General features: G+C 46.3%; 7 protein-coding genes across 7 annotated transcripts; 2 read left to right on the top strand and 5 right to left on the bottom strand.

Moving 5' to 3' along the window:
- Positions 1–1,052: 1,052 nt before the first annotated feature.
- On the bottom strand, positions 1,053–3,554 carry ATNIH1004_008641 (uncharacterized protein; the record flags this gene model as incomplete). The annotated part of the gene is made up of 6 exons (XM_033573246.1): positions 1,053–1,224; positions 1,530–1,614; positions 2,166–2,271; positions 2,329–2,722; positions 2,790–3,322; positions 3,390–3,554. The coding sequence occupies 6 exons, from the start codon at positions 3,552–3,554 to the stop codon at positions 1,053–1,055; spliced, it is 1,455 nt and encodes a 484-aa protein (XP_033423798.1).
- Positions 3,555–4,066: 512 nt separating this feature from the next.
- ATNIH1004_008640 (HpcH/HpaI aldolase family protein) lies at positions 4,067–5,089 on the bottom strand (the record flags this gene model as incomplete). The annotated part of the gene is made up of 3 exons (XM_033573245.1): positions 4,067–4,661; positions 4,722–4,774; positions 4,850–5,089. 3 exons carry the CDS (start codon positions 5,087–5,089, stop codon positions 4,067–4,069), a joined length of 888 nt encoding a protein of 295 aa, XP_033423797.1.
- A 906-nt stretch (positions 5,090–5,995) lies between these two features.
- Positions 5,996–7,768, bottom strand: ATNIH1004_008639 (alpha-keto acid decarboxylase family protein; the record flags this gene model as incomplete). The annotated part of the gene is made up of 1 exon (XM_033573244.1): positions 5,996–7,768. The coding sequence occupies one exon, from the start codon at positions 7,766–7,768 to the stop codon at positions 5,996–5,998; it is 1,773 nt and encodes a 590-aa protein (XP_033423796.1).
- A 2,752-nt stretch (positions 7,769–10,520) lies between these two features.
- On the top strand, positions 10,521–11,186 carry ATNIH1004_008638 (class I SAM-dependent methyltransferase; the record flags this gene model as incomplete). The annotated part of the gene is made up of 1 exon (XM_033573243.1): positions 10,521–11,186. One exon carries the CDS (start codon positions 10,521–10,523, stop codon positions 11,184–11,186), a length of 666 nt encoding a protein of 221 aa, XP_033423795.1.
- A 1,179-nt stretch (positions 11,187–12,365) lies between these two features.
- Positions 12,366–15,399, bottom strand: ATNIH1004_008637 (uncharacterized protein; the record flags this gene model as incomplete). The annotated part of the gene is made up of 2 exons (XM_033573242.1): positions 12,366–12,525; positions 15,167–15,399. 2 exons carry the CDS (start codon positions 15,397–15,399, stop codon positions 12,366–12,368), a joined length of 393 nt encoding a protein of 130 aa, XP_033423794.1.
- Positions 15,400–15,443: 44 nt separating this feature from the next.
- On the bottom strand, positions 15,444–16,117 carry ATNIH1004_008636 (alpha/beta hydrolase family protein; the record flags this gene model as incomplete). The annotated part of the gene is made up of 2 exons (XM_033573241.1): positions 15,444–15,943; positions 16,012–16,117. 2 exons carry the CDS (start codon positions 16,115–16,117, stop codon positions 15,444–15,446), a joined length of 606 nt encoding a protein of 201 aa, XP_033423793.1.
- Positions 16,118–16,810: 693 nt separating this feature from the next.
- Positions 16,811–19,356, top strand: ATNIH1004_008635 (ATP-binding protein; the record flags this gene model as incomplete). Its single annotated transcript, XM_033573240.1, has 3 exons — positions 16,811–17,447; positions 18,796–19,279; positions 19,353–19,356. The coding sequence occupies 3 exons, from the start codon at positions 16,811–16,813 to the stop codon at positions 19,354–19,356; spliced, it is 1,125 nt and encodes a 374-aa protein (XP_033423792.1).
- Between the last annotated feature and the right edge of the window lie 315 nt (positions 19,357–19,671).

The following is a 19,671-nucleotide window of genomic DNA, read 5'->3' as shown; positions in this document are numbered from 1 at the left end:
CAATCTCAATCAAACGAGACATATGCCTTCTCAGCCTACAGTCAAATGGGGTATTAACACTTTACCACTTCTACGCTCATGTTTTCTCAATTATCGATAACACAGATATTCTTGTTGAACTTATATTGACCAGCGGTCGCTGTCTCACGATGGTTCTCGACACAAACGATGTTTGCGAGGATGATCTACAACGAGTGCAGATAGAACTACAGAAATGCAGCGGTATCTCTCTACTAAGAAACATGGTTTTACTCTCGGTCCATATTGCGCCGAAAGAATATTATAGTGAGATGTTGTCTTCGATTTTTTCTGCTTGCTGCATTCCTTATCGTTTTATGTCCTACGGTCTGTCTTGATACATTATTGCTTCTACCTACTTTTATCTGCGGTTGTCTGACTTCCACAGCCTCTGCCGGGCCAACCGTATACTGCGTGACCAGTCAGCGAGACATGCCTCAGGCCTTGGAAGCTTTCTATTCCACCCTCCACAGTTCTAGATAATGAGTGATATGTCTATTTGGTGTATTTTAGTTTCGTTCGACCTAATTTTCTTTTTCGTTTCCCTCCTTCCTCATTTCACAAAATCCGAGTTGTAGCCGACTGATCATGTTAGTGAAGGAGATGGCCAAGCTATCTTTGGAAACAGCAATGACATGCGATGTGCCATTACTGCATCGTACTTGTCACATGTATGGACAAAACTGGGAGATCAGGGTATTAACTACGCTAGCTGATCTGCAATATGTGCCCGAATTATAGTAAACCCAGTCGTGATAGGTCGTAACCTCATCCATGAGGGTATCCTCTATAATGGAAGGATTCAGCAACCATTTCTCATATTCTGATATGCAAGAGTTGAAGTCAGAGCTGCCCAATTTGGTCCTCTATGCTTATGTCAGTTTTCGGTCGTAGTATGCTCACTGGGGATCTCGTCATTCGCTTGTGTATCCATATCACATTGCTTCGACTAATTTCTCCAAGGATTTTATTATGCTCTGCATTACTACCCCGCTTGAAGGAGAGGTTGTGCCTGTTAGCTTGAAACCGTGGTACTAAATGTCTGACGTATTTTGTATCAGATAGTTGTAGTCTCTTCGCTTCTGAAGGGCCTTATTGCTGCCTGTGGCAGTAGCAGCTGTTATGATGGAATTTGCAATTCTGCCTGAATAGAACGCATCTGGGCCGTTTTCGGCAATCTCTTCGAGTGTAGCCGCATGCATTTTGCTGCTCAATTGTTATTCAGTCCAACGCGCGTGCCATTTTGGAACGAAGTCCCCCGAAGATCGGAATCCGTCCCTTGTTAAAAATCCTCCCTCCAGCTTGTGAAGTTGTCCACATACTAATTGAGGTCGTCACTTTAAAAGTCAGTACTTACTAAAAGTATAGCAGGTACAATTTCCTCCTCCCATGTCAATCTGCCGTCAATCTTGTGAAGATATTCAAGACCTCGAAGCTGACTGGGAACACCACTAAACGTAAGAACCATAACAGATATTGTTTCGCGAGAAATCGTCCCAGAAGTGTCATACCTTTCCCGACTGTTGATAGATAATCTATTAATGTCGGTCATGTAAACTTCCTCGTGTATCGCATTTGGGGCTCTTTCACGAAAATCTTAGAGCTCTGTTGAGTCAGCATTTTGAACTAGCGCGACCCTACCCAAAGGTACAATTTGCAGGGAGGCTGCACTTACCAACTACAACACACAGTACCCATCTATTCTCTACGGCGCCAACTTACGACTGAGATGAAGGACATGTACTTGGGATTAAAATACTAATATCGCTGGATTAATAGCTCTGGCTTGCACAACCGGTAATTTAGATGACCAGCGGGGGTACATCTTAACGTTCATTCTCTGGAATGGCAAATGCTGTAGCCCAAAGGCCGGTTACGTGCAGAAACAAGTGAAATATGGACGCAAAAAACAATAATAATTACCGGTAAAGACGACTGGAACCAGTTCTCTAGAATTTATCTATAGTTATTTAATCTGATAGGCTTTAGACTTGGCACAATAAACTGTGCGGGCTAATTAAATATTTCCCTGGATAACTGTATCCAATGCTGCAGCAACATACGCCACGTTTGCCGCATTTACTACATGGTATGTCAGCTCCATTGTATTTATAATAGTCGCTAAGTGTATAACACAGAAAACATACATCCTGAAATAGATATCCGGCCAGAATTTGATACATAGATATGATATCGCGTCTTCAGCCGATGTATCTGCCCTGGAGTCAAGTTTGTGCATGCGAACATTCCAACCTACAGCAGCACAATGCATTAGCTGCTATACAAACTACCTATATATATAGTCCATACCTGTTTTTTAAGATGCTCCCAGCAGCCTGGTGTTCCAAGGCTCTTGAGTTCTCTCACGAGAGCTATCCTCATTTCAGTGAGTCGTTGGTGCATCAGACCTATATCCCGCTGCCATTCATTATAGAGCTCTGGGTCTAACAGAATCTTGGTGGCGATACTCGCTCCAAATGCTGGAGGAGAGTAGATCTCTCCGTGTTGTTGTCGCGTCAGCTGGCTGAACACACGTTTCGCTGCATTTGGGGAGGCCGTAACCAAGTGGAAGGAGCCAACGCGCTCCCCATAAAGACCCATGTTCTTGGAGAACGTCTGCGCAACGCAAAGTTCTAGGTTGCTGCGGACAAAGTGGCGAATAGCCCATGCGTCTTTATCAAGGGAGCCGGTCGCTAGGCCTTGGCTATATGCATTTCACATTAGCCTTGATGCCCTTGATCACTTCGAAGCCGGGGACGAAAAAAACATACTATGCCAAGTCAAAGAAGGGAAAGACCTTTTGGTGAGAACAGAAATTGGAGATGATTTCCCACTGCTCTCTTGAAGGGTCCAGCCCCGTTGGGTTATGCGCGCAAGCATGGAGTAGAAGGACATCATCCGTTTCGGCCTCCTGCGCGAGGACACTCATCATTCCTTCGAAATCGAGGGAATGATCCTCTCGGTCAAGGTACGGGTACATTTTGATTTCTAGTGGCTTCGCTTTCTGGGACATGGAGTCACTAGCTAGCTGCCAGATTAAAGAATGGTTATCCCATGTTACATCAGGGATCCAGACACGCCGAGGATGGAGATTGTGTGCGAGGAAATGTGCACCGAGATGGTTGGCGCCCGCTCCAGAGACTGTTTGCAGCGAGGCAAGTTGGAAACCTGTTCCAGAAATAAGGGTCTCTGCTAATGTCTCGCCAAAGACAAGACGCTGGGTAAGGTGAATGAATGATGCATTGCCGTGGACCGGAAGATAACCGTGTTTTGGATATGAATCAAGTTCAAGTAGTTTCTTTGCCTACATAGTTCTTTTAGCAAGGTTTGTTGCAGTTCGTCTGTTCAGATTATTATATGTTCAGCCCGACCTTTTCTACAACTGAGAGTGTCGCCACTTTGCCCTCTTCGTCCCAGTACATGCCCGATGCAAGACTGACCTTCTTCGGGGATGCATCAGCGACAAACTCAGCAATGAGCTGGCGAAAGGTGTCCTGTGGGACAAGATTAAGCGTGTCAAATCGAGAATGTCCCATCGCTATCAATGGAGTTACTTCTTGAGGACAGAGGATATATGCTGTTTATCTGATAAAGCTTTTACGAAGCTGGTAGATATATGTCCGGGATCACATTAGCAGGTCCGCTGCTAAAAGTATAGCTAATAAGAATTGCTCGTCCCACCAAAGCTGACAAACAGTAAGATTGGAGGATTTTTCTCGCAACTTTAGGCTCGCAACAGATAATTCCTCCTTACGGTCAAAGCACAGCACCTGACTTAGCACATCATTCAAGAACAACAAACAGCGGTGAGTATTTTTTTTGATTGTTACTTTCGGGCGGCAGGAGAAGATATACATCGTTCAGGTTGACTTACATGCAAGGCAGCGTTAAACCTGCATATGCGAGCCCACCTGTCCCAAGAGAATCAGGAAAATAAGAAGCGGTGAGTATTTGGCCTATGCTGAAGTTCAGACGGAGCATGAAGTCACTACGATGCAAATTTTATATTACTACCATGGGTTTTGAAGCAACAAGGTCACCATGTAGCTCAATTGGCAGGCACAAAGACTTGGTGAGCGTTTTCCAGATCGGCCACAATACTCAGCAAGGCCAAAACATCGACAGCAACAAACACCAAAGATTTGCCTTCCCCCATCGCTCGCATTTTCTCCGGGGGTCCCAGCGCGAATCCTGCACATGGCTTATTATGTTTCCTCATAATATTCCCAAATTTTGCCAGAGCCTCCTGCCATTCTGGCTCAGTCGGTACCACGCCAGATTCCCAACGGAGTCCCATCGAGACTCGACAATCGATGATACCGAACCACACGGCATCGATCTCAGGGACTTCGGACAAGATGGAGTCCAGGTTATTCAATCCCTCCAGTGACTCGATCTGGATTACTATGGCCGCTTGGTCATTTTGGTTTTCGTGAATGGATTTGGTCTTGTCGATAGGAGTATCAGTAATGCCTTGGATGAGACGATATGGAGGCGCCGAGCGAGTGCCGCCGCACTTCGCTCCATACTTCGTGGAAGACACTACGTGCTTTGCTTCCGCCACGGTATTCACCTGCGGTACAATAATGCTGGCACCGGCATCCAGTGCGTAGCCCACTGCAGCATGTTCATGGCCGGGGATCCTGCCATACTGTGAGCGAAAGGAGGCCCGCCGAGCAGATAGTACAATGCCAGTTACATACCGGACAAAAGGAATGGTCCTGCCTTCGCTCATAAAAGAAATATCATGGACCATCTAGAAAGGACTGATCAGCTTGGGAGAGATTTATAGTGAAGTAGATGGAGTCATAGTGGGCAATTTGATACGCACCGTTGTCATGGTCTCCACATTGCAGGATGAATGCTCCCAATCTATAAACACCGCGTCAAACCCAAGCGGCGCGATATACCTCGCCGTTGGAACTGAGCTGAGGCCGAGGTAAAGACCGATGAGAGGAGAAATTTTCCCCTCGTGGGCATCGCGCAACGCTTGACGGGCACGGTGAGGTTGAAAGAGGGACGGGGCTCGGTATGCTGCCATTCTCAGCTCTTGGTTCTGAACGGCAGTCATCTCTATAGCTCGGAATTAGAAACTCAAATTAAACGAAATAGAATGAATTGCTCACCTTGGGATTTATTGAATGAAGATCGGGATATGATTGTTTTATCCCCAGGCGTGCCAGTGCAAGACTCTCCACCGGCCTAACCTGTCTTCACTTGCTGCACCTCTGCGGCTCCACTTTCCCACTATTTATATTACGCTGACAGCCCCAAAATCACCCTGCACTTATGGATATATTCTTTATATTCCCTCTTGAGCCTTCCTCTTATCTCCATTTGTATTCTCTATAGCCCGCATGCGTCCTTGCCCCCTACTTCTCCCCTACCCAATGAATGTCGCCCACCGTTAGGAAGGGGCTATCTTGCTCTGCATATACACACGCTCATGTAACAACACTACCCTTCCCTTGATAATTCAATGAACCACTAGTAAGCACGAACATATTTGTGCTTCCTTGCTTTAGTTATAATCACCACGCCAGGTATGCTTGCATAGTGAAAGATCTTGCGCGTAACAGGCCCTAGGCGAGCCCCTTGCCGAAGTTCAATTGGCCGGTCTGGCCGGATCGGTCAGAAGCTTCATATGGCACATTAATCCATTATACATGTACCTTTCCATTAATTAGCTCTTCCTTCTTGTTTTCTTTAGAGTTTGACTCCTGCAATATTGTTCGTCTCAAGTATTATGCGTCTTACGGTGCTGGGTACTCACCTGACCATGAGCACAGGATTAAGAGCCGGACATTCCTAGGAGACATCTCGTAGTTGACCTAGAGGCAGTGTCGGTATGTGCAACTACGAGTGATACACATGGATAATCTTCATTCTGGAATCGTAGTTGTTCCATACGCAAGCTAATGAAAAACAAGCATGTCATTATCACATTATGAAGATGCCATAGCCAATCCTGCATTCTCTAATTTTTCTCCTGATATACCTTAATATTTCCGGAAGCAAGAACTTTGAGCGTCTCAGGAGCATCGTGGGTGCCCAGCATGACTTCCACCATTCTCAACCCACTCCCGTCTTGGAAACTCTGGTCGGCAAGGAGTGTTTGAAGCTCGCCCCATGTAGTAACCCTTGCTGTCTGCACATGGTACGACCCATCTGCCGGAGCCCCAAAGCACCTTGGGGTTTCCAGGTACCTCCAAGGAGCGATATCATTGTATTCCGCGTTCCAGCCATGAATTAGCCGCTCGATGGTGTAGCCGTTGTTGTTGATTAGGAAGATAATCATATCCAGCCGTTTGCGAATCACTGTGCTGAGCTCCTGCGCGGTCACCTGGAAACTGCCGTCTCCTTCGAAAAGTATCGTTCGCCCCTGCATCTGCCCGGCTCGTGCCAAATCTCTCTGAGCAAGGGAAGCCCCTTGCGCGGCCGGAAGCATAAACCCGATGGAGAGCCAGATGCTCGAGTTGATCAACTGCGTGTTTTCCGGGAGTACAAACTCACGCCCGCCACTGCTCGATGTACCGGTCTCCGTCATGATGATGTCTCCGGGGCGGAAGAAATGGGACAACCGCGGCCAGAAAGTTGCGTGGTCCAATCTATCCGCAGGCCGCGCGATAGGAAGTGCGGCCAGATCTTGTCGCGGCTTCGGTAGGTCTGGGTATGGCGTATATGTTGGCAGTTTCGTTTGATCAAGGCGTCCGAGGATTTGCTGCATTAGTCCTTTGATGTTGACGTGGTATGATATTAGGCTGCCGCTGCTCCCGTCGCAGACGGTGACGGTGTCGCGATCAAATGTTATGGCTACCTCAGGGCTGGGAATGGTCGTGAACCCACACGTGTTGATATTGCTCAACCGTGGTCCGATGTAGAGCACAAGATCGCAGGCTTTGACCCAGGAAGAAAATGCGTTTTTCCCGACTGTGCTATACACTCCATGGAAATTAGGTAGCGTCTCATTGATGATGCTCTTACCAAAAGGTGTTGTGCCTGTAGGAAATCCGGTGATGCGGGCGAGCTTGTTAGCCTCGCCAGTCACCCCATACCGCGAAGCTCCAGCATCCACCAGCAGGAAAGGCTGCGTGGAGGCATATATCCTCCGCAATATATGGTCAGCGGCTTCAATTTCTATGTTGACGTCATTTGATGGGACGGTAAATTCCAGAGGGTTGACCAGCGGGGCAACCGACACTTTTGCGGTCACCATATCGGTTGGCAGCTGGATATAGACGGGCCTTGATTGAAGGACGCATTCACGAAGCGCACGGTCAATCTGTGCTGTAGCCGTTGTTTCATCGGTGAGGCTTTCTCGTGCCGCAGTAATCTTCACTGTCATGTCTGCATAGATGGTGTAATCACTAGGGTCACCAGTGCAGAGGGTATGGTGGATCTGCTTCCCTTGAGCCTGGAACTTTCTGGGAGGTGTCCCGACGATGTGAACCACCGGTGACATCTCAGCATATGCACCTCCAACGGCGTTGATAGCGGAAAGCTCCCCGACGCCAAAAGTCGTGGTGAGTGCTGAGATCCCTTTGACCCGGGCATATCCGTCGGCTGCATATCCTGCGTTGAGTTCGTTGCAGTTACCAATCCATTCCAACCCAGCTGGAACAATGTAGTCCAGTGCGGTGAGGTTATAGTCGCCTGGGACACCATGGACAGCTCGGACGCCAGCCTGATATAGGCGTCGGAACAAGTACTCTGCGAGGTCAATCTGATCACTCAAATCTGTAAATGTCATGACGGAAGGCTAGATTTGCCAGTTCCGACGAGATGTTGTTGTTCTGGAGGCTGGCAGTTAGTTAACTTTGGGCGGTCATCATGATTAGAACCCTTTCAGGTAGCTCGCTACATTAGAGGTTGCTGCGCTCTATATATGTACGACAGTCCCTTGCTGATACGTATAGGGACTTCAGAACTATAGTATAGCCATTAGATGACTCAGAATTCCGAGATGTTTAATGGGTAGTATCTGGCTTTTCATAAACACCCTAGCATTGGGTCTCCACGCCTGAGGTCTCCACGCATGCATATTGCAGCCAGTTTAAGCAGCTCCAGTTGACTCTAACTTCTTAAAACTGGTAGATATGCTTTGTCCGCTATCGCTCCTTTCGTTTGCCGGCGTCGATGCTGAGCCATATATATCATCATCGCTGCGAAAATCGATATTCTGTGCAGGTGACTCTAGCATCCACGGCAGTATGCATGATCTCTCAATCTTTCCCTGTCGCTAATACTGTTCTTAAATAGCCAGCATTGTGTGAGATACTACCTTCTCACAAAATCAATTACTGTTTTGCAGCGATCGCCAACACAGACGGCAATCTTTTTGAGTTGACTGCAGGCCGATATAATCACTTCCCCCAACTGTATCTTGAGACGGCGTTCATTCAGCGCATATTTTCGGGTGATAATGATGTAATAGTGTCTCTGATATACAACTATGTATTATTCAATGTCCAGTACGTATCTCATGCCGTAAGCGAATATAACGCAGATATCGTTCGATAGCATATTTGCTGTTTCCCTGCACAGTCAAACGATGTTAAGATACCCCGCGTTTAAGCTGTATAATGATGATATTCATGGATTGGGCAGAATGTGAGGAAACTAGAAGTTTTGAGACCTTTGGCCTCACTAAAAGCCTTATCACCAGCATCCAGCGCAGTGTTAACCTCCATCTGCCCCAACCCATAATGTTCAGCGTAGGGCATGCTAATCTATTATCAACCCCCAAATAGCGGAAATAGTGTCAGGAGCTTCGCAAATCTGCAACAAATGTTTGCCAGGCCTGTAGGAATGGGCTGTCCCGTGTTTATTTGCCTCATAATCAACTCCCTCTTGCGTCACCCAGACTGTCTAAGTATATCAGTGGGTTTTACTATCCGCCGACAGCCAATGAGTGACATATGTGATATGGTTTAATTAAAATTCTGACAACAAATGCTCTTATTGAGATCTTGTTGGTTAAGCTCCATGTTCAATGCAGGGATGGTGTACCATCACCTGTGATTAGAAATTGTTATGCACCGAAACCATCAGAGTTAACAATGTCTCACAAGGTACACTGCCTCGGCTACAGTCCGCAGGCCGTGCGGCAGGAAGTGCGGCCAGATCTTGTCGCGGTTCCAGTAGGTCTGGATATGGTGTGTATGTCGGCTGTTTTATTTGACCAAAACATACTAGGATTAGCTCATGTCACCTATACTGGAGGATGCCCATAAGTGCTCGTTGTCAATGATGTCGAAAGTCTGAGTAAATGGGAGAAAAATTGGAGAAACAAATATACTGCTAGAATCAAGATACATTATCAATAACAACCACTCCCCAATAGCAGTGCAAGTGGGATGTCTAGAAAACTGAAAGGCTTTTCACGCACCAGAAGCTTTCCTCAGGTAAAGAGTATTCTGTGTCCATCTCATCCTGCATACGCATATACTCCACGGAAGTCTTCTGGGGATAAGAGTGTTGCTTTAAAACTTGCTGCTGGCGCCAACGGAGAGAGCACAGAGGGTTCGCTTGTCCATGATTCGAGTTGTCTGTAATAGGTGCATCAGGACTGCTACACAGATTTGCTGGCTGGTGATGGATCTAGGATGTGCTGTAACTGAAGTGACAAGAATACAGACCCTGTAGAATGGCATAAGCTCAATCCAATGCTGACTGACAAGTGGAGTGAAGCTAGGGGCTTTGGCGGAATCTGGACAGCCCACCACTGCAGTCTTTCTCAGTTTCAATCATGGGAATGTGCCCTTGCTCCGGATTGTGTGCGAGTACAGCGGTATGGGCTAAACCTGAACGTATCGTCAGAATCTCATGCAAGCTACATAGGTGCTTGTGATTGGGATCGGCATACGGCATGCAGAAGATCTTCATCCATTGTTCCGAAACTGATGATGTGCATCATGTTCTCTCCGCAAGGCGATGACAAGGACACTCAGCTAGCAAGATCGATCTGCACATTCCGTGGCTCTTGTCCCTCCCTGATGTCTTTATTTGATCCCTACTATCGATTGGAAGAGCTGGGCTGTCCTTCCCCAAAGGAAACAAGCTTCATATGAGCCTGCATATCATTCCAACATCTCTCACCGACATTCGAGATAAATTGCATCGACTACGAGTAATTTGGTCACCCATACGCTTGAATGGAAAGGGTTCGTTTCATGCGCATAGCGAGCACAATGTTTGGAAGATAGGCAGTTCATTGAATAGGACGTGATTCGCTGGCGTATACAGGGGCCTTTAAGTCAAAACCGACAGCCACTCAAAATAAACCAAGACCGTTAGTAACATGGACTCGTCATTTAATATATTAGAGTAGGAAGAAGCCTAGAGAGCACCACATACTATTTAATGATCACCTAGCTTATCTCCACTATCAACTTCCTCTCCCTTGACAATTGTATTGTCTCCAACGGTCCATTTACTCTTTTCAGTATAGGCCTGATAACGAATCCAGCGATCAACAAGGCGCGTCACCTCCTCTTCGAACCATGGCCATGAAGGATTTCTACGAGTCGATCTCTGATTCTTACCAGAAAGCGTACGCCAATGACCCTTTGGTCCTCGGCTTTATTGAGAGCGTCTTAAGCTACTTGCCACCACAAGCCCGTACCTTGGATATGGGTTGCGGGACAGGCAATCCTTTGGATATGGCTTTGGCTGCTGCAGGGCATAAGGTTAAGGGGGTAGATAGATCGGCCTCGATGATCGAGCTTATTAGAAAGAATGTACCCAGTGGTACCTTTCTAACCGAGGACATGTATGCCTATGAACACCCAAAGGAGGAGCCCTTGGATGCGGTGTTTAATGTGCGCGCTCTCTTCCATCATATGAGGGAGCCCAACGAAGAGTGTGTAAGGCGCTGGGGAAGATGGCTACCCAGTGGCGGTCTGCTGTGCATGGTTGTACTTACCGCCGATGATTACAATCCAGCGAAGATTGAGAAATATGATGCAGATGGACAGTTTGCAAGAGTAAGGAGGCGATTTATGGGCAGAGAAGAGGTATATATGCTGCCTACCCGACATGGATTGAAGCATCTTCTGAATGAGAATGGACTTGTGATTGTGAACGAAACAACTGGAATTTTCGTGCCACCTCACGAAGCCGACTCTGACGAAGCAGCACAATATTGTTTTATTGCTACGAAGATGTGACACTGGGCGTGAGAACCGACTGACCACTTCTCTTGGATCCGTGCATATTGTTAACGTATCCATGTGCCGCGAAGGGGAAAGAATCTCAGTGTCGAGGCATAAAGGACAATACCATAGGCGTATGAGGGAATAGCAGTATGTAATTATTTCACATCGCCTGAAAGCATTGTGTTGAGAAGGGTGTTGCAGTGCTTCTTCTCACTCTTCCACGGTAAAAACATCAAAACATTCGTAGCAGTACTTCAGCTGAGACTTTTTACAACTTAAGGCCGGGCAGAGTTCTTTGATTGGCAATCTTGATGATGTTGGGGCCATCCTATCTGCGTAGAATAGTATAAAGACTAGTAAACCACGGCGCGCCGCTTGGTCAGTATCATATATCTCGCGCATCGAGTGCGCCACTGTTTTGATAACCATCTGAGAATGCTATTTAAGTATTTACTTACTGCCCCACGCGAAGGCTGTGCAGTAGTCTGTATAGTCAGTACAGGGGCAAAATTAAATCTAAACAGAACAACTCTACGGACGTGCAACTTAAACTTTTAGAGTAAGCACTAGATACCGTATCTTACAAGTCAGCCCCGCAAGAGGCGTTCTAGTTTGCCCCGAGTTGAGAATCGCTCGCATCGCTCGCATCTGCACTGGCCAGCGCTAATATATTATCAGCTCGTCCAGTGCAATAAGGTCTTAGATGAAGATAGAAACACACTTTCCCCCTCCTCCTCCCCTGTTTTTCGCCTCCTGTCTCGTTGATCATGCTCTTCTTGCGTGCATGAGATTCTTCAGAATGCATCCGCTGTCCTTTCCCCTTCTCTTCAATCCTCCATAATGATACGAACCTCTGTTGGGGACTGGGAGGGAGAGAGAAAAATAAGTAGTCAGTCACCATGGCACAGCAGGATCATTTTGGCCGCATTCATAAAAGTGCCTTCGTGCAATGAACATTCTCTCTCTTCTTGAAGTCACGTCTCGCTATAGATATCCTCAATATCCTCACCGGTGACCTAGGTATCAACCGCGATATTCCTTGCCCTAGCCCTGATTGGCGTGGTTATCCGATTCACCATCCGCTTTCGTACGCAAAAGCAGCGGTTCCAAATCAATGATGGACTGTTCTCACTGGTGGTCGTCTTGCTGCTGATCAGCATCATCATGTACCACCACATCGTAGACCCGATGTTATTGTTGGCCGCCCCACAGACCGGGGTCAAGGGAGTCGAGTTGCCCGCCGACTGGCTCCAAGTCCCACAATTTCCAGAAATGGAACACAGCAGCGCTGATGATAAGCTGTTGCCCCATCGGCGCCGTCAAGTGGGTGACCACCGTCTTCAACATCGCCCTGTTTGTCTTTGGAGTCAATTACACACATCTACATCAGCTGTCCCTCTTGGGATGCACGAGAACGTATGCTTTGCCTGCTGTTCCTTCGGAAAATAAACCGCTCAGTTATACTTCATTAGATTGATAATTCAATCTAGAACACTTCCCAAAACTTTCTAAAAACCTTAAAACAACAACCGGCTCCAGTTATAACGCTTATGGTAGAAGGGCGGATATTAGAATTCTAACACCGTTGACTCATACCAGGCCTAATTGTCCCTCTCAGCATTCTCTATATAATTACATTGATGGAAATTCTGGCAGAAATGCGCCAATGCTGCTGAGCCTTTCTTCTTGGCTGACTGAGTGGTCGAGGTGATAAAGACGTACAGAGCGTAGCGGATGAGTTACCTCGACTTGGACCCCAGATCGGGTGGGATTTTTTTTTTTTTTTTTTTTTTTTTTTTTTTTTTTTTTTTTTTTTTTTTTTTACGGTTTTAATGGGACAAGTACTGCTAGAGTAACCACTCTCTGACCAATCTGGAATCGAGTGACATTCTCACCGAAGCGAGAAATAGTCCCGCTTGCCTGATAACCGATAGGGGTGCACTGGCTAGAGCCCTTGGCTTGACATCAACCTGTTCCAGGCTTACACATTACACCTTGATTTCCACTTCATTGTCGGCCAGTCCGTGCTGAGTAGTAGTGGTAGACTTAGTTTGCGTCAATATTGGCTTTGGGGCGGGATAGATTTGCCGCATATACCTCTTGGCAGGGTCCTGACAGGGCCATTCGCAGCTGTGACATTAAGCTTCGAGGGATGTTTGATATTCGATGTAACAACTACGCGTTTTGTAGCGGGCAATCTATTGCTGTTGACTTCATGCTGCCTTTCAGCTCCAGTTGCCCCGGTGCGCTGGCCCTCCGCGAGAGTCGCCTCAGAGGTAGCGGGTTGTTTACTAGGAGACCCTTCCTTTGATACTGGCTTCGCGATTCCCACTTCTGTTTGGTGTATGTGGTAGCATTGTCCAGAGTCTTCTGTGCCAGGGTCATTCCTTGGGTGTTTGTGGGATGGAGATTAGGTGTTATGATCATTCGCTCACGGGAAGGAATGGGTGGCAGGGGAACACTATGCCAGAACCCTGGGCGGGATCACCATCGGGCCGTATTTAGTTCCCGTTCGATACACAATCCAAGCCTTTGGCTTTGGTAGAGTTCGGAAAAGGTCTTGGTATCGTAGGTAAGGCAACAAGGCAGGGAGGGTCGCCAAAGGGACTCTGTTCACGCATTGCACTTCTAATCTATGACACGATGGCTCAACAAGTCATTTTTTTAACGCAAACCAAACAATCATGCTATAATCTACGTACCTTTCTTTAACAGCTTCACTTTGTGAGCAATTTACATAAATATAGACCTGTCAAACAATGGCTATTAACGAATCGCTGTTGGGTTAAATATTAAGGAGTGTGTTCAGTACGGGCGGCAGTTTAACACAGATGTTGATTCCATCCAACACTTTGTTCAATGTTTCATCATATACTCACATCCGGGCGGCAAAAAGTGGAAAAAGGGAGGTCAAAAAAGAATTGTTTAACAAGTGCTGTAGGTCATCATGACCAACTTCACTGACGTGACATGATGAAGACAATAGCTATTTCTATGGGATGTTAGACCATTAACCGGCCCTTCTACGTGCCCCCCCAAAAAAAAAGAGATGAAAAATTGTAGACGGCACAGTAAATCATTGAATTCAGAAACAACGCAGAACAGTGTGCTAAGTGGAACCAGCACGCTAGAGCACAAGCGTTGAATGAGGTAGGTCAAGTGTTCAATACTACACCGCTCACAAGTGTCCAACAATTCTTTATTGCCGAGGTGTTCAACACTCTTGATATTACGTGCGGTCAGACTCTGGCACTCGATTTGTTAACAGCCTGTTGGACATTTGCAATAAGCACTGCCCACCTTAAATTTAATAGTTTGCCCTAAACATTGTGAGGACTTCATTTTGCTCACTGTATGAAGTGTTCAACCAAAATATAGAAATATACCTCCCTATCTTTTTCTTTTCTTCTTTTTTCTTCCCCCTCTCGTTCGATGCTCAATGATTAAATGAAACTTGGTTACAGACTGTCGCAAAACTACCCTGCCTGCCAAAATTATTCTGGATGTGTTGAAATTTGACGGAATGGGATGGCAACTATAGTAGCTACTTTTCCTTCAGTTCCTTTGCTTTACTAAATAATGTTAAACTTGTACGTAACGCTTTCCCCCTCGCTACTATATTCTGCTTCGGGGCACAGGGTAGGGGCTATGTAAAATATAGTCTGAAATACCAGCATTGTGGCTCTCCAACAGCCCACGCGTGTTTCTCGGTGACTGATCGATGCTTTTTGAAATTACAGGTAGTACACTCAGAAATCCGCCGATCTAGTCTCTAGAGAAGATTTCTTTAAGAACATAGTAAACACGTACTATTTCATCTCATTCACAGATTTATTGTAGAGCAGGTCCGTGGCGAGAGCAAGAACAAATCATGTAATAACCCCTCCGTCAGTACAACTCTGCCACGGAAATCAGACAGACGACAACAGTTAGACCCAATACTGTACATATGAGTATTGTCTTCACTTCCATATCATTTGATTTTAGCAAACCAAGCCGCGATATCACCCACATTGCGATCCACACAATCCGGCCGATCATAATGCTGGAAGTGCAAAACTTCATCATTCCAGATAAGCTTCTTGTTCGCCGTAGGAATCGAGTCAAAATGTCTCTTCGCGGCAGCTGTATTCATGCAATTATTGCCATGGATGATTAGGGTCGGCTTTGTCAGCTTGGCCACTCCCGTGTCAATCGTGTAATCAAAGTGATCCACATCACTCATGATTGCATAGACATCTCAGAGTCCATGGCCATACCACTGCCAGACTACAGGTCCTGGGAGTCCAGCAGATGACCTTTATCGGGATCTGCGGCGTTGGGATCCACGAGTGGCTGGTATATAACCTCTCCGATACGCTCGTAGAGCGCCTTGGCCTTCCTTGCTCTCTTGAGCCGTGCCTGATAGAGAGCTTCACCCTGTTCCGCCGTCGGCATTTTCATAGTGGAAATGTCCGCTCCAGGCTCAGCAGAGACACACCCAGCGCAAATGTAAATATCTGTCTCGCGATCACGGAAATACCCAGTGACGAATGCAGCCCCGATAACGCGGTCATCGTAGGACGCGACGTCTAGTGACTCCGGTCCACCCTGGCAGACTCCCACCAAGAAGAGCTTGGATTTGTCGATATCTCCCCGTGACTCAAGATAATTAAGTCCTGCCACAGTATCCTCGTTCTTCGTTTTAGGGTTCTCCTGTCTTCTAAGTTGACCGGTCCTGTCTCCCACAGAACGCGGGTCAAAGATAAAAGCAGCATAGCCCTCGTCGGCTAACCGAGTTGCATACTGGAGGGGGGCTTGCTCTTTGACAAATAATAGGGTCCGGTAATCACAATACCCGGCGGGTTGGGAACATTCTTGGGGCGAAGGAGGACTCCAGCTACGGTCTCACCGTGGGATGGGTTGGAGACTTTATGAGTGGTGTACTGACCGTTGACAGGCATAATGGAGAGTGACCTTGAACAATATATTCAAAAAGGTTAGCTTGAAAGGTATGTTTTACAGAATGTGGTCTCTTTGCGAAGTCATGTACATATGAGCCGTGCTTCTAGCAGTCTTTTATAATGCCGTCCCTCAAGGTGGGCGTGCATATAATCCGATAGGGTTGTCCAATTTCCCAAGAGATTTATGTTGGTATCATGTGGAGCTTTCTCTTGTAGGGCAGTTCGCTCATTATCTCCGAAACATTGCAGGGCTTTGTCAGTGAATTCGGAGTCTTGACGCAAGAGGGACCACTTATAGCCGAAGAATGTAGGATATTTTCCCCGGGTTGCCCAACCATAGATACCTTTGCATGTGGAATGTGGGAGAAATCTACTGTGCAAAAGTAGAACTGCGCCAAGGTTGTTAACACAACGTTAACCAACTTTTAGCTTCGGGTGACTTTGGTGTGAAAGTGAGGATTGTATCAATCATTCCAGGAAAGCTTAGGTTTGCATCATCCAAAACCCGACGCGTCGTTCGGCTCTTGAGGCTTTATATGATACACATTAACTATTTTTGTGGTTTATCGATCATTAATGGATTTGGGAAATTGTTCTATCGAGAGCTCATTCTTAACTTAGTATCGTCATGCTTTTCTTGAGGTTAATATACCGCCTCGTCATCCCCCATCCCTTAGCACTTTTGATACCACAATGGAGGATGCTTCAGCGATAGATGTCCTTGACCTCCAATCTAGTCCGCGTTATCTATTTCGGCAGCCACTGGCACTGCAATGTTTTGAGAGTGGGAAACTTGTGAAGCGGCAGGAAGGGGAACGACAGGCAGGAGAGAATTTCTCCCTTTTCAAGGGCTGCTGGATATCGGCCTTACTGATATTCAGCTGCGCAGGACGTTTTGAGCTTACCTTGGACCTTCTCTATGTCGCAATTCTGGCCAATTTCGCAGAAACGCTGGCCGAGGAAACTTCGGGCGCATACATAGCTAAGTATTATGTATATTTTCGGCACATTGTTCGAGATACTTTACTCATTAGTGGCATCAGAAGCTGGCTGTTTCTCTTGCTTATCCTCGCACCTACCTGGCACATTTGGTCCGACCTCCGGGAGTTGATGAACACTTTTTACAATAACGACCTGTTACAACATGTTCTTATTCTCTGGGTTATGGCTGTTCTGGTAATGTACGGCAACAATGCTCCCCTAGTTAACGATAATATTAGCGCTATGCGGACCACCGTCGGCTATGGTCGCGCGCATGTCCTGTGGCGCAGCTTATCTGCTATACTTCTTTGCCAGCTATCACCACAAATCACAGCAGCGGCTTTGGTTTGTACTTACTTTATATTCTCTCTGTATCTACATTTCACTGTACTTAGAGTCTGTGTTATTGCGCACACAGATGCTGTGTGTTTATCTGTCGTTTTTATACAATTTCTAATCCGTTGCCGAGTTATTCTGTGGTAGCGCAACTCCGGAATTACTTGAAGAGCCCTGTGGTATCTATAAATCGTGCGACTCCAGTTGTGTACTTTTTATTACCGAAGAGGAATTTTATGTCCGTGATCTGCCCTTCTGTTCCCCATATCCTCTACCTTTGCTTTATGGAAAAGCGGACAAACCAACGGTGTATACTTTCGCGGACGGACCCATTAGTTTTATTTTAGCCTTGTGAATAGCGTTCGACGCAACAGCAAAGTGTAGGCTCCGTGTACTTCTATCATCAATCCCTACGGATTGATATGACACCAACCACTCGTCGTACTTTTCAATTATGGAAATTTCCAAATGAATTTCAGACAGCTTGGAAAGCCTTCCCACAGTTGCACACAGAGTAGACTTATCCAGGTTTTCATGCAAAAATGCCTTGCTGTTCCTTACAAATTTCACAAAGTCGACGATAAATAGACTTATAATTAGGAACATACACATCCCTGTCAATTTCAATGTACTCATCGACACATAGAAATCAGGTCTAAATTGACCAAAATCCATAGTTTCTTTTGCTTATTAGCTAACCCTACTTAAAAACAAAGCCCAGAATACCTACCACGGTGTAATATCTTTAGCGTCATAGGTAAACGAAATGACTTGCTGGCAGACAGAGGGCTTTGCAAGTTATGCAAGATTTCAGGTTTTGTGTTAAAGGCTGAGGCCCGTTTACCTTCTCGGGCCTATGATCCCTGTTGTCCCTGTCGTCCCTACTGTCCCTACTGTCCATTTTGGCCCCGTTGGCACCATTGGCCCTCGACCCATATCACGCGACTTCTCACCTTGTTTGTTTACCGCTTATTCTCCGTTTGTAAAGTCAGTAGAGATTTTGGGCGGCAGGTAACGAGTGATCTACCTTAACTGGCCTATGATTAGCCGCCATATCCCGGTCATTCAGCCGCGCCAGCTCATCAAAGAGGGGTTGAGTATTTATTGCGGGGGAAGAAAGGAGGGCATCTCCTATCTTTCTTGCAAAAAGAAAACCAAATCAACCAAAACACTTATAATTGCGAACCATTTCTGAATTATATACTACCATTAGAATCATGGCGTCTACGGTGTCATTTAATAATCCTAACTCTGGAATGCAAACGGGGATTAATAATGGCACGATTAATGCTCAGTTTAGCCTTCATGAAGGTAGAGTATATAAGCTTGTAAGTCGGGGGAGCTTTATTAACCAAGTGCAGACCCTCTGGACAAGCTACCAATTGCGTATGGAGCCGAGTTCGACTCGTATGCAGATCAGCATGAAGATGATTGTCTTCCGGGCACTAGGACTGAGCTTCTTAAATCAGTTGCAGAATGGGCTGTGTCGCCACATGGAAAGTGTATATTTTGGTTAAATGGCATGGCAGGAACAGGAAAGTCTACCATCGCCCGAACAGTCGCAAAGTCCTTTAAGGAGAAGGGGCAGCTAGGAGCCAGTTTCTTCTTTAAAAGGGGCGAAGCAGACCGTGACAATGCAAAAAGACTGATATCAACTATTATAAGACAGTTAGTAACGACTCATCGGGAGCTGGAACCTCTTGTCTTAAAGGCGATTAAGGATAATCCAAATATTCCGGCAAAGTCTCTTAGAGAACAGTTCGATAAACTTCTTCTTCAACCACTGTTAGGTATTAATCCAAATCAGTCCACTATCATAGTGATCGTGATCGATGCTTTGGATGAGTGCGAACAAGATAACAATATTGAAGTTATCCTTGAACTTTTACCCCGGATTCAGCAATCTAACTCTATGCAGCTGAGAATATTCCTGACTAGCAGGCCTGAACTTCCCTTCCGCCTTGGTTTTAAGCGGCATGATAACCATCAGGATCTAGTCCTCCATGAGCTTCCCAAACCAGTGATTGAACATGATATACGTCTCTTTCTAAAAGACAGACTTTTAAAAATAAGAGACAAGCGCTCACTTCCTTTGGAGTGGCCTGGAGACACAGTTATAGAGAGATTGGTTGCAATGGCTGTCCCCTTGTTTATCTTTGCCGCCACAGTGTGTCGCTTTGTCGGGGAAGGAAAGCTATCTCCAGAAAGGCGTCTTGCAAAATTTCTTCAATCAAAAG

Source organism: Aspergillus tanneri (assembly GCF_003426965.1).
Source record: "Aspergillus tanneri strain NIH1004 chromosome Unknown AapTan_6_pilon_pilon_pilon, whole genome shotgun sequence".
Taxonomy (NCBI): Eukaryota; Fungi; Ascomycota; class Eurotiomycetes; order Eurotiales; family Aspergillaceae; genus Aspergillus; species Aspergillus tanneri.
Note: the sequence above shows the minus strand (reverse complement) of the source record. Positions and strands in the feature narration are given on the sequence as shown.